At 39.2% G+C, this 13,834-nt stretch overlaps 1 protein-coding gene across 1 annotated transcript in view; it reads left to right on the forward strand.

The window, feature by feature from the left end:
* The window catches only part of LOC140237851 (uncharacterized), a 46,473-nt gene extending 33,780 nt beyond the window's left edge, over positions 1-12,693 (forward strand). Inside the window, 7 exon segments of the mRNA XM_072317783.1 lie at positions 438-525; positions 1,494-1,618; positions 3,331-3,653; positions 4,084-4,249; positions 5,861-6,020; positions 9,088-9,254; positions 12,515-12,693. Coding sequence (XP_072173884.1) covers positions 438-525; positions 1,494-1,618; positions 3,331-3,653; positions 4,084-4,249; positions 5,861-6,020; positions 9,088-9,254; positions 12,515-12,575 — 1,090 coding nt within the window. The 3' untranslated portion in view covers positions 12,576-12,693.
* The last annotated feature ends 1,141 nt before the right edge of the window (positions 12,694-13,834 follow it).

A 13,834-nucleotide genomic window follows, 5' to 3' on the forward strand; every position in this document is an offset into this window, starting at 1 on the left:
TTTTGGACAGTGCTGACTCTGTCTGTCTCAAGTCAACATCTTTGTACTGTGAAGAGTGGCGATATGTACTATATTGAATAATTGGTGAGCTGTCTCATGCCTCACACCAAACCATGACCGAGTTAACGATTCTTGCATCGAATTTGTTTTTATTGCAATTGATCGACAATTTTCCCTTCACCGATGAAATTGAACACTCTGACGGTCCAGTGTTTTGGAGTAATAGCCGTGGTAGATATCTTGGAAGTGATTTTTATTTGGCTGTCACTTAATAGAAACACAGAATAATCGGTGTTCATTTACATCAACAAAGGGCATTTTATCAATCAGTTGCGATAAACATTGATATAAAACAAAAGATACCTCTGTGCATATGTGTGAGTGTAATATGCTTGTGTAAAGACATCCTGGCACTTTGGATTTGTTTATTCTATCAGAGAGAAAGACACTTACTGGCAGAGGACGGAGAAATTGGAGTACCATCGCAAGATGAAGGCATCCGAGCGCTGGATGGATGACAAACAGGTATTAGAAAACTCCAGTGGCCACGAAGCAGGGAGCAGATTACCAGTATTTGTTTGTGAGATCAAAATTTTGGTCCACAGAGATTGGGCACTTTCTGACATTTAATCTTCTGCAACCAATCACATCCTTTTGCTGCAGATAATATCTTCTTATCTTTATGAGATTGGCAACCATGTTTTGAGTAAATATCCTTTAATGTAGAGAGATTTGATGGAATTGGTTGAATGTATCAAATTTACCAAAAATCGGAAGAGAAAAAAAAAAAATCAGCCAATTTGAGACAGACAAACTGACTTAGTGGTCTTGAATTTGTGACCAATCTAGTAAGGATCAGATACAAATTTAGCAGTTTTTAAGCTATTGGTAATTATGCCACTGAATTAAAGTTGTTCTGGAGTATTTTGAGATAAAAAGTGTAAAATTATAAAAGTGTAGTCGACTCTTATTCCTGAAGCCCCTCCCCATCCAGGTAGCTCGTTGTTAGAATGTTACTAGTATGTGATGAACAAAACTTGCCCAAGCAGTAGTATTGAATCATAGTATCTAATGCAGGTAACTAGTTTTGAATGTGATTCACACTCATGCGATGGATACTGCTATGGCCCGACATATTGCAATTGATGTTATCGATCATAAAGCATCACATAGCTACGTACCATGATCGGGAATGATCTAAGATTGCAATTCTTTGGGCCGACATTTTTTTCGTAATATTTCACATTTTCAATACCAACTAACATTATGTCATCACAGCATGATTTCACACATGTCACGTGCATATGTCTCCATTTCAGAGTTAAATCGACTGTCTCTGCAGAAAATTATGTTTTACGCGTAACCCATTGAGGACGAACTGATTTTGCTATAACACACATTTCCCGTAGACAGTGTACTCGGGACTCGTTTTCAAAGGGTAAATGCATATTTTGTATCAAAGAAGTTGCCATTGGTTGTCTTTCTCTCTGAAGGTGACCCACTGCATGCTGTGTGAATGCGAGTTCAGTCTGACTGTCAGGAAGCATCACTGCCGACTGTGTGGGAAGATCTTCTGCTCCAAGTGCACCAACTTTTTCGTCCTCACCTCGCACAGCAAGTAAGAAGGACTGTGACGCAGCTCGGTCTAATAAATTAGCTTGCACTAGTGCACGCTGCAGTAGTAGCCAGATCTGAAATAGTAGCTGTGCGTGGACCATCAGTGTGTGCATGATTCCTTCGTTCGCCTCCGTCTGCACACAGCTATATCGAACACTGTCTATCGGTGTGGCCTCATCAAGCCATATGCATCCGCATGAGTAGAGGCTGCCACGGCTGCCTGGTCAATGGCCCGGTGCTGCGCGATAGCACCAACCTAGCTGCATATGTGGACATTTGCATGCGTTTGTGTGTTTTGAGAGTATCGGAGTACACTGATCACACAGAAAATTATTGAACTACGCAATCGGATGCAGTCAATAAGACCAGAAGACTACTCTTAGATCAAGGCGCCTGTAATTTTTGGCATTTTAGAGATTGCTCTATGTCTCTTTACATATTGCTATATATCTCTGTATGTGAGTAACGTTGCACGGGATATTACCAGTACAATAACCTACAATGTCAGAAAACTAAATTTCTGTGTACAGATACACTTTAAATGGAGGACCCATGTGTGCGGGAATCATGACTCACGCACCTCCTTGCAAAGAACAGGGTGCTAACCCTGCCACTGCTACTACTTGTTGATAATACTACCACAATACATGTACTAGTCGTGCCACCACTACTGACTAAATGAATACAAATGATCATGATAGTATAATAATAAAGTTATTGTGGAAGAGTAGTAGAAGAAGTAGAATTGCTGCCATCAGTTGTGACGATTGTGACGATGATGATAAAGGTAAGGTCAGTAATAACAGTGATTGCATTATTTGTGGCAAAAAGAACCACAACAGTACCGATGAAGATTGTTATGACATAGTTATTTTGGAAATGAAAATACTGATTACTACCATAATGCTCAAAAGCGAAGCAGCTAGTGATTGCAACTGATTGACAAATTGCCCTACATCGACGTAAATAAGCACTGAATTGATCAGTGTTTTAGTAGTAGCCATGATAAAAAATCATGGGCGTACATACTCGAGCAGGAATCGAACCTACGACCTCCTGATCACCGGACAGGTCGTAGATTCGAATCCTACTCGAGTATGTACGCCCATGATTTTTTATCATGGCTACTACTAAAACACTGATCAATTCAGTGCTTATTTACGTCGATGTAGGGCAATTTGTCAATCAGTTGCAATGAAAACATCTCGACGGAAGAATTTCATGAATTTGAACAGCTAGTGATTATTCAAATATAATCAGCAGGCTGATGTGGATTACGTAGTTAACACAAATCAATTAGTGCTGGAATTAGCATGAACAAGAAGTGAGTACCACCCCTCTGCTGTTGATCAGATGGTTTCTGTCTGATGTCAGATAGATTATTCACATTGTTAGCTTTTATAGTCAATATATTTTTCATACTTTTTTTTTACAGAGATCACAAATTATGTACCACTCGGGGTTTCCCAACCATTATGAGTCAAGAGGAAAGAATCTGAATGTTCACCATTCCCAGCTCTTGTTTCAATAGGACTTTCTTATTTTTCTTGATAATAGAGCTACAAAATGTACAAACTCCAATGGGAACTGCTCTTTCTTTCCTCCTTTTGAGCCAAATCATCCCTATCTTTTAATCAGAAAAATTTGGAGGTCTGCACACTAGGGATAATAAGTACTCACGGAGTTGGAACTGCCTTGTCACCTCTTTTGCAGGAAGAAAAGTCGAGTGTGTGAGAAGTGTTACGTGGTCCACCAGCACTCCTTGGAGGCGCCCAGCGTCAACACCTCTGTGGTATCCCACAATTCCAGTGGAGACGACCTGGAGGGCCGTAGCCCGTTGCCGGGCGAGGAGGGCAACGGGGCTCTGGGGTCCAGCGGGATGGTCAGCGATGAGGCCACCTCAGACATCATGACGGACAGTGTGTGCAGCGAGCCTGTCGGAGTGGAGGAGCTGGACTACCACGCCTCTCAAACAACTCAGGAGAGTGATGCTTCCAAAGGTCAAAGGTCAGTTGGGACTTCAGATTCAAAAACTGGCACAGGGTATACAGTGTCACAACTAGAAAAAAAAAAAACAAAGAATAATGACGCTCTCTAAATATTGCATCTCATCACATAACTGCTTTATGTATCATCTCCAAGATAGAAACTGCAAACTTTACCCTAAGAAAATTTTAAGGCTATTAGTTAGTCTTATCACATCACTAAGGTTCTTCATTGCTGATGTAACCACTTGCAAATTTTCATGAAATTCCAAATTGGTGAAAAAAAAAAATATGTTTGCAAAATTGATTGCACATTCAGTGGCTTATTTCCTTGTATGTTTCAAGCAATTGATGAACTGATGCATGTCCAATGGTAGTGTTCTTACAGTGGTGTTGCAAAATGGGCCAAATTTCGTCATCATCCTCATTGTCGTCAGCACTGTTTTGACTATTGTCAGAATGAATCCTTTCCACAGTGAAGGCACCTCGAGGAAGCTGCACACGCCATCGTCCGTTCCGACGTCGGAGAACACGGCATCAGAGCCGGATTTCGACATCATCAGCGAAGACGAGGTGACGCAGGCCAGGCAAGATTCTGGGAAGACCGAAGAGGAGAGCCGGTGAGTGACCGCAGTGATGGACAGGAAGTTAGGGCAGAAGGTTGTTAGATGGTCATTGTCATCAGACTGCATGACTTGCAGTCATGCAAGGCAACTCCCTTCCCCTCCCCCCTTGCCCCTGAATGTCAGTGTTATACTAATATGCACCATGGGTATCATGGTGTGGTGTGGACCCATTTTTCTGTTTCCTCAGTGGCATTTCTACACAATGCGTGAATACAATACTTAGATTGTGCAGTTTCATTTTAAATCACAATCATGCTGTTTGTTTGTTATCACATTCCATCAGACAAGATGGTTTCATAACCCATACTCAGCTGCAGTAGCAGGTCTTCCATGGGGTGCGGTTGTATGTACTCGGGTCAGATCACTATATGAACCCTGCTCTTTAGGATGAATGAATGAAGCAGGATCTTTTATGTGTGTGGGATGTGACTCTCTCTCTCACATAAGTTTTATATGGAGCTTCCTTGTCTTCCTGATTCTATGTTTTGTATCTTCAAAAATCCTCCAAAAAAAAAAACCTTTGAAGGAAATTTAAAAACCTCCCTCAATTTGGAATTGTTTTTTTGTCTGTAGAGCTGTATCTAACACATGAGTATCTTCCTGGTTGCATTTTGTAATCTCCCTGGTTTTGATGTCAGAATGTTGGCAGCCCTGTTTATATCAGTGCATTACACATTGTTGCCATTCTTACTCCATGAGCAGTATATACCTAGAGCGAGATATCCCATCACACAAAAGTACCACTATTCAAATACCCCATTTGTTCTAGTAAAAATTTTATACACTAGCAGAGATCTGTTCTTTGATGGTGATCTCTCCTATAATAGAGCTTCGTCTCGCTTTTTTTTTTTTTTTGCAAACGACCAACTTCAAAAAGTAGTTGGATTGGGAAATAGTCTTAGTAAAATGAGATATTTGTGAGGCATTCAATGAAAACACAGTCATGAGTTCCTGTGAAAGAGCAACAATCATAAACCTGTTCAAATTCGAGTTATAAATAATGCTGTTATAACATAGTCTTCTGAATTAAAAAAAAAAAATATGTGTCCAGATTTTGTTTTTACAGTATTACAATTGTTATGGTGTTTAGCAGTGAATCTTTTTCTCTAACTTTCAACTTTGTGTTATTTACACTTGTAATAGAGGATTCTCATGACAAACTTTTTGGGAAGAACATGATGACTCAGTGAAGTCCAATTCTTGTTTTAATGTTATATATTTCTTGTCATTGCAGTGAAGAATCTTAGCTCTAGAACTGGATGAAATTAATTTTTGATACTACATACACCACTGAATTTTGACGTGTAGGACAATTGCTGGAGTGGTTGGATTTACGATCAAGACTCACATTGATGGAATGAAAAAGAAGTCCGATTAAACTTTGATTAAAGGAATATCATTAATTTCCCAACTTACGTAAATATTCAGTGCATCTGTTTTACAGGAGGCAATATATTCATGAGTTGTTACTTTTGTCCACTCACAAACTTCATGAAAAAAAAAGACACCACAGAATATCTTGCATATATAATACTATATTTAGAGTTGCTTACATGTAAACCAGTGTATTTTGTTGTTAGAAATTCCACCAATAGAAACTTTCCAATGCAATATCCTTTCCTTGCCTACCAGAATGAATGGAGACACCCACCTGTTAACCACAGAGGAGTTGGAAGGGGAGGGCGTGTCGGGGGCAGAGGTGGTCGTGGCAGCCTACATGAAGCACGCCCTGACCGTGGCCATCAATGAAGTGGGACTCATGCTCTGTTGGGAATTTGTCTCATCTCCCAAGGTGAGATTTCATTGGATGTTGCATCATGTAACTGAATACTGTAAACCTGAAATCTTTGTGTTCATGAAACTTTCATGAATGTTGCGAGGAGCCATGATTTGTGAAAGTAAATTGCACATGAAGGCTTTTGTCTACACAAGCCAGTACATGTAGTATGCCCTTAATGTTTTCATGTTTTCCTATTCGAGAAAGTTTCATGCCATGAATGTTTCTGGTGTTACAGTATTCACATCTCTCACATCAACTATTGCCAGCTTGCACATTCTATCTTTATATATTTTATGCTATATGTTTTATATGTTCATCATTTTGGGGTTTTTTAGGTGATCCGAGAATCCTCTCGGATCACCTTCTGTATCTGTACGGATTCTTTCTTCTTCTTTATTTCTGGACAAAAGTTGTGCAGAGGTTAGCTCAGAAAGTCCACTTCCTATCAATGTCAAAATTATACCATATATGTATCATGTCCCAAAGACGACGGGTCAAGTAAAATCGTAGTGATCAGTCGACCGTGACGTCACTATGACGTCATTATATGAAAACACATTTTCAATCATATCTCATTAATGGAATGGAATTTTTCAATGAAATTTACGTCACGTGAATTTCAATTCAAGGGAATTCTACACATGTTTTCAAAATTCATCGCATTGTTAGAACGTGCGCGTATGCGCGCGTTGAAATATTTGTATGCTCCAATCGAGCTCAAAATTTTTTTGCACACGTTTCAGACAATTTGGAGCATTTTTTGAAAAATTGAAAAAATTGGACGGACGCGTACGCGCGCGCACATATACGCACGTACAGCTCATATGCAACAGAAATTTCCCGATTTTTTACATTTATCGGATGTCTGAAAAGTCAAGGAACATTTCTAGCAAGTTTCAAGTCAATCCGACTCAACATGACGTCATACGGGACTGTCAAAGTTGAAATTCCGCGCGCGCGTCAATGGCGATATACAGTACAACAATGCTCAAAAACCGCCAATTTTAAATCCGATTTTACTCGTCAGGATGGACGGTGACCCCCCATTTTCTTTACATATTCTGAAAGCTGATGAGTTGTACATGTCAGTTTATGGGTTGGCGATACTGAAAAAGTGATTAAAAGATATCAAATTTCTTAATAAAGTAAAAAAAGTAAATTTTCAAAATGACGTCATCAATTTTCAAGTTTACTTGGGCGTATCTCACTTATCCTCTGCCAATTTTCACTCAGATTTCAGTATGTTGTAGCTTATTAAATGTTCTTTCATTAATGTAATTACAACATTTTGATTGGATGGCGGCATCACCTCGTAAAAATGGATTAAAAGTAATCTTGTCAAATTTGACCAGTTTACGTGTTATCTCTATGGGAGAGCAGTTTTTCTGGCAGTGAAAATTGACATGACTATCTTTTTCGAGCATTAGCTCACTTATGCTTCGGTGAATTTCTCCCAGATTTTAGTATGTTGTAGCTGAGACTTTGGGCTATCGTAAGTGTGCCCTCCATTATTTCATACGAGGCCGGCATCACGTCGAAAAACTTGGTTGAAAATGGCACGTGGCTTCGATGCAGCGTCATTTTGCTTAATACACAGGGCCTATGGAGCATGAAATAGGTCATTGCATAGCGCATCCGACTCGTAATCCTAAGGTCCCTGGTTCGAGCCTCACCCTTGCCAATATTTTTTTATTTTTTTTTCAAACTCTTTTTTCTTCTTTTTCTTTATTTAGTCTTAATCTCCCTTCCTAACTTTATCTTTTTCTGATTTTTTAATGCTTCTCCTTCAAATTTCTATAAAATAACATAATTTTTTCTTTATTTTTCTTTCTTTCTACTACATTCTGTGCAATAGATGAAGAACAACAATGGTTATCAATCCCATATTTTGCACATGTTTAGTTCATGTCACGTACATTATTTCATAAAATAACAACTTCTTGATCGGACACCATCTTGGGTATGTAAATTAGGGTCAAAGGTCATAAATGTTTCATCCTGTATCTTGGTGAATACATGTCCTATCTTTCCAATATTTTGCACACACAAAGATCACGTTACCAGGATCATTTCACAAAATAACCATTTCTTTCTCAGATGCCATCTTGGCTGTGCAAAGTGGGGTCAATGGTCAAATATACTTTATTCTGTATCTTCGTTATAGTGTATACGGAATATGGTACCAAAGATGGCAAACCCGACTCCCTTTTTTTTAAATGAGAATCCAAACATCACACGGCCAATGTCCATAACCACAGATGAACCTTTACGGTCATGCCTATTGGGATCAGGACTCAAATCATTGATTTTCGAAGAGATCGGATCACCTAATTTGTCAGTGTTGACAAATTCCGAGTCTAGTTTGCTTTTGTTTTTTTGGTTTTTCCCATTTCCTTTGCATTTTTGTATGTGTATGTGTGTGTTTGGTCAGTAGGGGGTTGGAGATACTTTTAGCACTGTAATATCATAGCATGTGTTTGTGAGTGATTATTGTGAGCATTCTCTGATGCTAACATTCTAAATCAGGGATATTGACTGTCATGTTGTCACACCCTTCGTGGTTGTTTAGCTCACATTGATGCTTGTTATTTAGTAGTAATTAAATTCTTGAAAAAGCTTTGCAAGTTTACAAGTGCAAGTATAGAACAGAGAGGGTCTTCCATGAGTCTGATGTAAATTAACCATATAATGTCTCTAATTGAGAAAAGCCTCTTCTAGCTTTCGTTGGATCAGTTCTCACTGACAAGGGTCTCCCGATTGTCATTCATGTCTGAAAGTTCTCGTCCCCATGCTGCATCAATTCACTTATGAAAACGTTAGACGGTGTCATACTGGACAGTTGTCATGTAGCTTACTCTCCTTTTGTTGTCCCATTAACTAGAAGATTAGATTTCTATTAAAAATCACTTCAAAGATCTGATTTTGATAGGTTAATGTTAGCTTCCCTGTATTTGTCCATTGGTTTAGCCCAGTCTCTTTACCAGCTTGTAAAACTCTTTCCACCAATCCATTTAGAGTGCTGGGTTAAGTCTGGAACACATAACTTTTCATAGGACTCTTTTCCAATTTCCTCCATCAGAGCATCGGGTTCTCTGCAACGTTCCAGGAGTCACTGAGCTCTGCGGGGCCTCCCGAGGAGCTGATTCCTCTCTGTCGGTGTAACTCACACCAGCAGGCCATCCAGGGGGAGCTCCTGGCCAGGAGACCCGGTGTCTACACCCTCATATTTGACAACAAGTTCTCCAGGTGAGTCCCTTCTGTGGTTACCATGGAGATAAATCATCCCGAATGATCTGATGCAAGTCAGCACTATTTTGTGCAGAATAATGGCATGCATTGTTATGTGACTCTTCACCAGAAGACCCTGATAAAGTTGCTGGATGTTTTTTGCTCATTTTGGCATGTGCAGATTTTCTGGACTCTAAGCTTTCCAGTAGTATCTAATTTATCTCACCTTATTTTGAAAAAAAAGTTACCGCACAGACAGTACGAAAGCTGACAAGCAGATCAACACAGTCTTGAGAAAACTGACCTTGAAAATCAGATGCAATGCAAGAGTTAGTGAGGGAAATGGAAACACCACAGTAACATACTTCTTGAGAACTTGCAAAACATTCAATTTCAGAACATTCTTATTTTTAGAAACTGTGAAAAGAGTTATCAAGATATCAAACTTTCAAAAATCACAAGATATTTAGTTTTCGGAAGTAGTGACAGGAGGTATCATGATTTTAAACTTTAAAAGATCACATACTCTTTGATACATTTACATTTGGGATTTAAACACATTTTGTATTTCAGAAATTCTGACAAAAGACATTATTTTCAATTGCAATTTCAATGTATTTTCATATTTCTCACAAATAGCACAGAAAAAAATATAATTGCACAATACCAAAATTCTACAAGGCATAAATTAGATGAAACTTCACCGGGATATGTCTCAGTATTAACACAAAGGTCTGTATACATTAAAGTTGAACTATGGTCATGATGTGAGAAATAGAATGGGGCCTACGTAAAAGCAAGCTTGTACAGCCGCAGGGCCCGTGATATCAAACTTCTCATATCATACTTCAAACTTCTGAAATTCGAAATTAGGAATCGAAATTAGGAAAGATAGTTACTCATTGCTTGTAGCACTTAAACATCACTATATCACGAAGCTCATGCAAGACATAATGTGGTCTATTCTAACATAAACACATTTTTTTATGTCTCCATGTACAACATAATTTGTCAGGCAAGGGAGCTGTTCAGTGCTCTTGTTCTAACAAGTTTTAAAATCACATCCCAGTTGATGTACAAAGGGAGAACTTGCTCCTCTGAAACCGAAACCTTGTGTCCGTTTCATGAAAGTTTATTGAGAGACTTTTCTCTTATGAGACATACTTACGAGAGACTTCATGAAATGGATTTTACATCTCTTTGAAAGTCTCTCATTGCTACATGTGGGCGACTGTGGCCATTCTGAGATTTTTGTGAAGACTTTTACGTGATGATTTCATGAAACAGACCCCCAGGACAGTAGAGAGCAATGTTATGCCAGTAGAGGATAGTAATCAATATTTCATTGTGAGCACGGGGTCATTGACAGCGACTCTCCTCCTGACGCATGGATGAGAGTGCAACGATCTACTGTATACTGCCCTCGCAGGGTCGACGGACAGTAAACCTCTCCGCACTCTATGGAGAAACTTGAGATGGGGATCCCTACACGGAAATGGACCTGTGGGAACAGTAAAACTTCCCTGTCAAAAGTCTGTGCAGGGTTGCCAAAGCTATTCCAATCCTGGCTGACATTTGAGTAGTGATAAAAAGGAGTACATGTACCAACTTGCCATCAGCAGACGTGCTATGGTTGTTGTCTGCAAGAACGTCCTATCATGACTTAAAGGTGCATGGTCCCGGTGTTTTAGTCAAATGCGTACGCGGGCGCACAGCGCAAGTTTCCTATAGAGACCTATGCTATTGACTCCTCTTTGGCGCTTACGCTGTGACCCACTTCCCCGAGTCCGAAGAAGTCCGATCCACTGTAGTCAGTGGTCCGATCACAGTTCAGCTCATGATTCAGCTGAGGGGGATGACAGCTTTAGCAAACTTCTTTCGTGATGTCATAATAAGAAGCACATATGCACGCACCCTTGCATTACTATAGACTGCGTGATGCGCAGAGAAGACAACGAAGGCAACGTTAATTAGCAACACCTACGCGCTGTACTCTTGATGACAGCTCAACATCGGCAATCTTCGTATCAATGCTAACGGTGATTGGCAGTATCGTCAACAGCGCCCTCTACACTACCGGGACTATGCACCTTTAATACAACCATATCTCCTTCAATAGCTCAGCTGCAAGTCACTGGACTTTTAACAGTGACAGTGAAGATGTGTAAATAGTGATAATGAAGATGATTGTAACAACAATCATACGATTAACAACAATATTAATAATGATAGTGATAATAGTGATGATGATGATGATGATGGTAATTATAATAGTGATAACAAAAGTAATAGTAACAAGAATGAAAGTAATAGCAATAACAACAACAACATTAACAGTAATGAAGACAACATTCAGTATTCATAATGCAATAATTTTACCTTACCCAGATGCAGAAAGTGCACATTTTTTTCTTTTTTTTTTTGTTGTTGATAAAATAGTCAATCATGGTAGTGGAACTGCTGTGGAGAGTTCAAAAGTTCATAACATAGAAGTGATCATGTGACCTGTCAGGTGACCGATGTGGTGCAAGCAGGCTGCTACTGATCTACTTCAGGTGTTATACAATCCTCTGTGGACAACGGAAAGAAAGGGATATTGACTGTCTTGTCACTGTCGCACTAATCAATGTCTCTTGGGACTTGACAGTGCCTCTCCCTAAACTGGGCTATTGTCAAAGGTAGATTTTATTGATTGGACACCATTTTAAGCACCCACTTATTGTACTGGTGACCTGTGTTAACAGGTGTTCCCAACAAATCATGTGTTGATGTGAAATAAGTCCTTTCCTTGCTATGCCTATTGCTGGACAGTGATGAACGAGACTTTAAAAAAACCAAGTTTGTCTGATATTTAGCTCACCTAAATGCTCACCAAAATGCTCAAGTGAGCTCAAGTGACCTAAATGCTCACCAAAATGCTCAAGTGAGCTATTGTGATCATTTTATCACTCTTTTCTATGAGAAGCAATTTTTCTGGTAAGAATTGACCTTGTTGAAATCACCAATAGTCATACACTTGCGATCATACTCCTTGATATTAAGAAAGAGGCAATACTTTTTTCAAGAACCAAAGTTTATGGTAAAATGGGATCCAAATCATGTGACCATCAAAATGTAGAATTACCTCATTGTTGATCTGAGAATGTGATTTCAGTGGAATGCAGCCTAAAGTGTTTGATTTTGTATTGATGAAGGAACAGCAATTTTTTGTTTTGTTTTGTTTTGTTTTTTTTTCCAATGCATCAAGCAACTGGTCTGTCTCTGTTTTTCTCTCTCAGGTTCACCAGTAAAACAGTCAAGTACAGTCTTCAAATCAAGAGGCCGGAAGCTGCATATTGAATACCTCACCACTATTGGTCAAGGCTGTGTCAGACGTTCGCTAAGTGCCAAATGGACACAGTGTTGTGCTCAGAAGGAAGATCGCCAGTTATGGAGAGCTTTGTGTTCTCTGGAGACTTGCAGAAGATCATTCCGCTGTCACACACACAGAGCCTGTATTTGTACTAACCCAATTTTACGCCTCTGAATTCACATGTGTGAAGTTCTGTCCAGGACCCCGCTCATTTTGGTACGGGGTTTCGTGATTCATGAGGGAGACGCCATCGCAGAGACTAGATATATTGCGTGTGATCTGGCATCGAAGATGTCTGTAAAGATATCTAGATCAGAGTGCCATGGTCATTCCTGATGATTCTAATCTTACTTTGTATCTATAGGCTGTTGGTCAAAGGTCCAGAGTTTAGGCTCAGGAATAGGTGAGAGATCATATAGCTGTCATGATTGAGACTCTTCCAGCTCAACCCTTTTACAACTTTCATTCCACTGTATTATTGTTAGAGTATGTGATGAACTCAAACATCTTAACTTTCCACTTTTAAAGAAAATTCAAATAGAATTGCAAGAAACAGTGCAATTTTTGCTCTGAGCAGTTTCAGTGAAGGATATACCATTCCAATGTGAATTGTCTCGGTTGGACTATATTTTACCATAATTAGAGAGCTACTACTGCCAAATTGTTAGAAATGCTTTTAAGATGACTGGAGTATTAACCAGCATGCAATTCCCTCTGTTCGGTTGTGTTTTTGTTTTGCTTTGTTTTTGTTTCTTTTCTTCTTCTTCTTTGTGAAGAAAGACCAGCGTATGGTAGAATTTTCCATAACATTTTTTCCCTTTGCTATTTTCGTATTTGTGACTGTCTCCTGCAACATGTTCTATTCAGGTTTAGAATACACTTTTGATATCTCAATATTCCAAAATACTCATAACAGTCCACAATCAGAGTGGAGATAGTGCTGTGTGGTCATCCTATATTGTTAGTATTATTATTATTATAGTGTCAAGGGTGAGTTTAAGCAAACATACTTTGAGGTCTTCCTTTATCTCAATTCCAACGTTCAAGGATAATTATCTATGCAGAAGATGCTGTGTGGTGTTTGCGGGCAGCTTGGTTTGTTTTATGTCAAACCGTCAAGTTCGATTTCAAGATGCAATGGACTTGGGCGGCTCGGGTATACCTCAAGATCATGAATACAAAAGATTACCAATAGAATCTTATTGTGTTTATACAAATTCATGCAATTTAAAGAACCCATGCTGCA

Source organism: Diadema setosum, chromosome 14, assembly GCF_964275005.1.
Source record: "Diadema setosum chromosome 14, eeDiaSeto1, whole genome shotgun sequence".
NCBI lineage: Eukaryota > Metazoa > Echinodermata > Echinoidea > Diadematoida > Diadematidae > Diadema > Diadema setosum.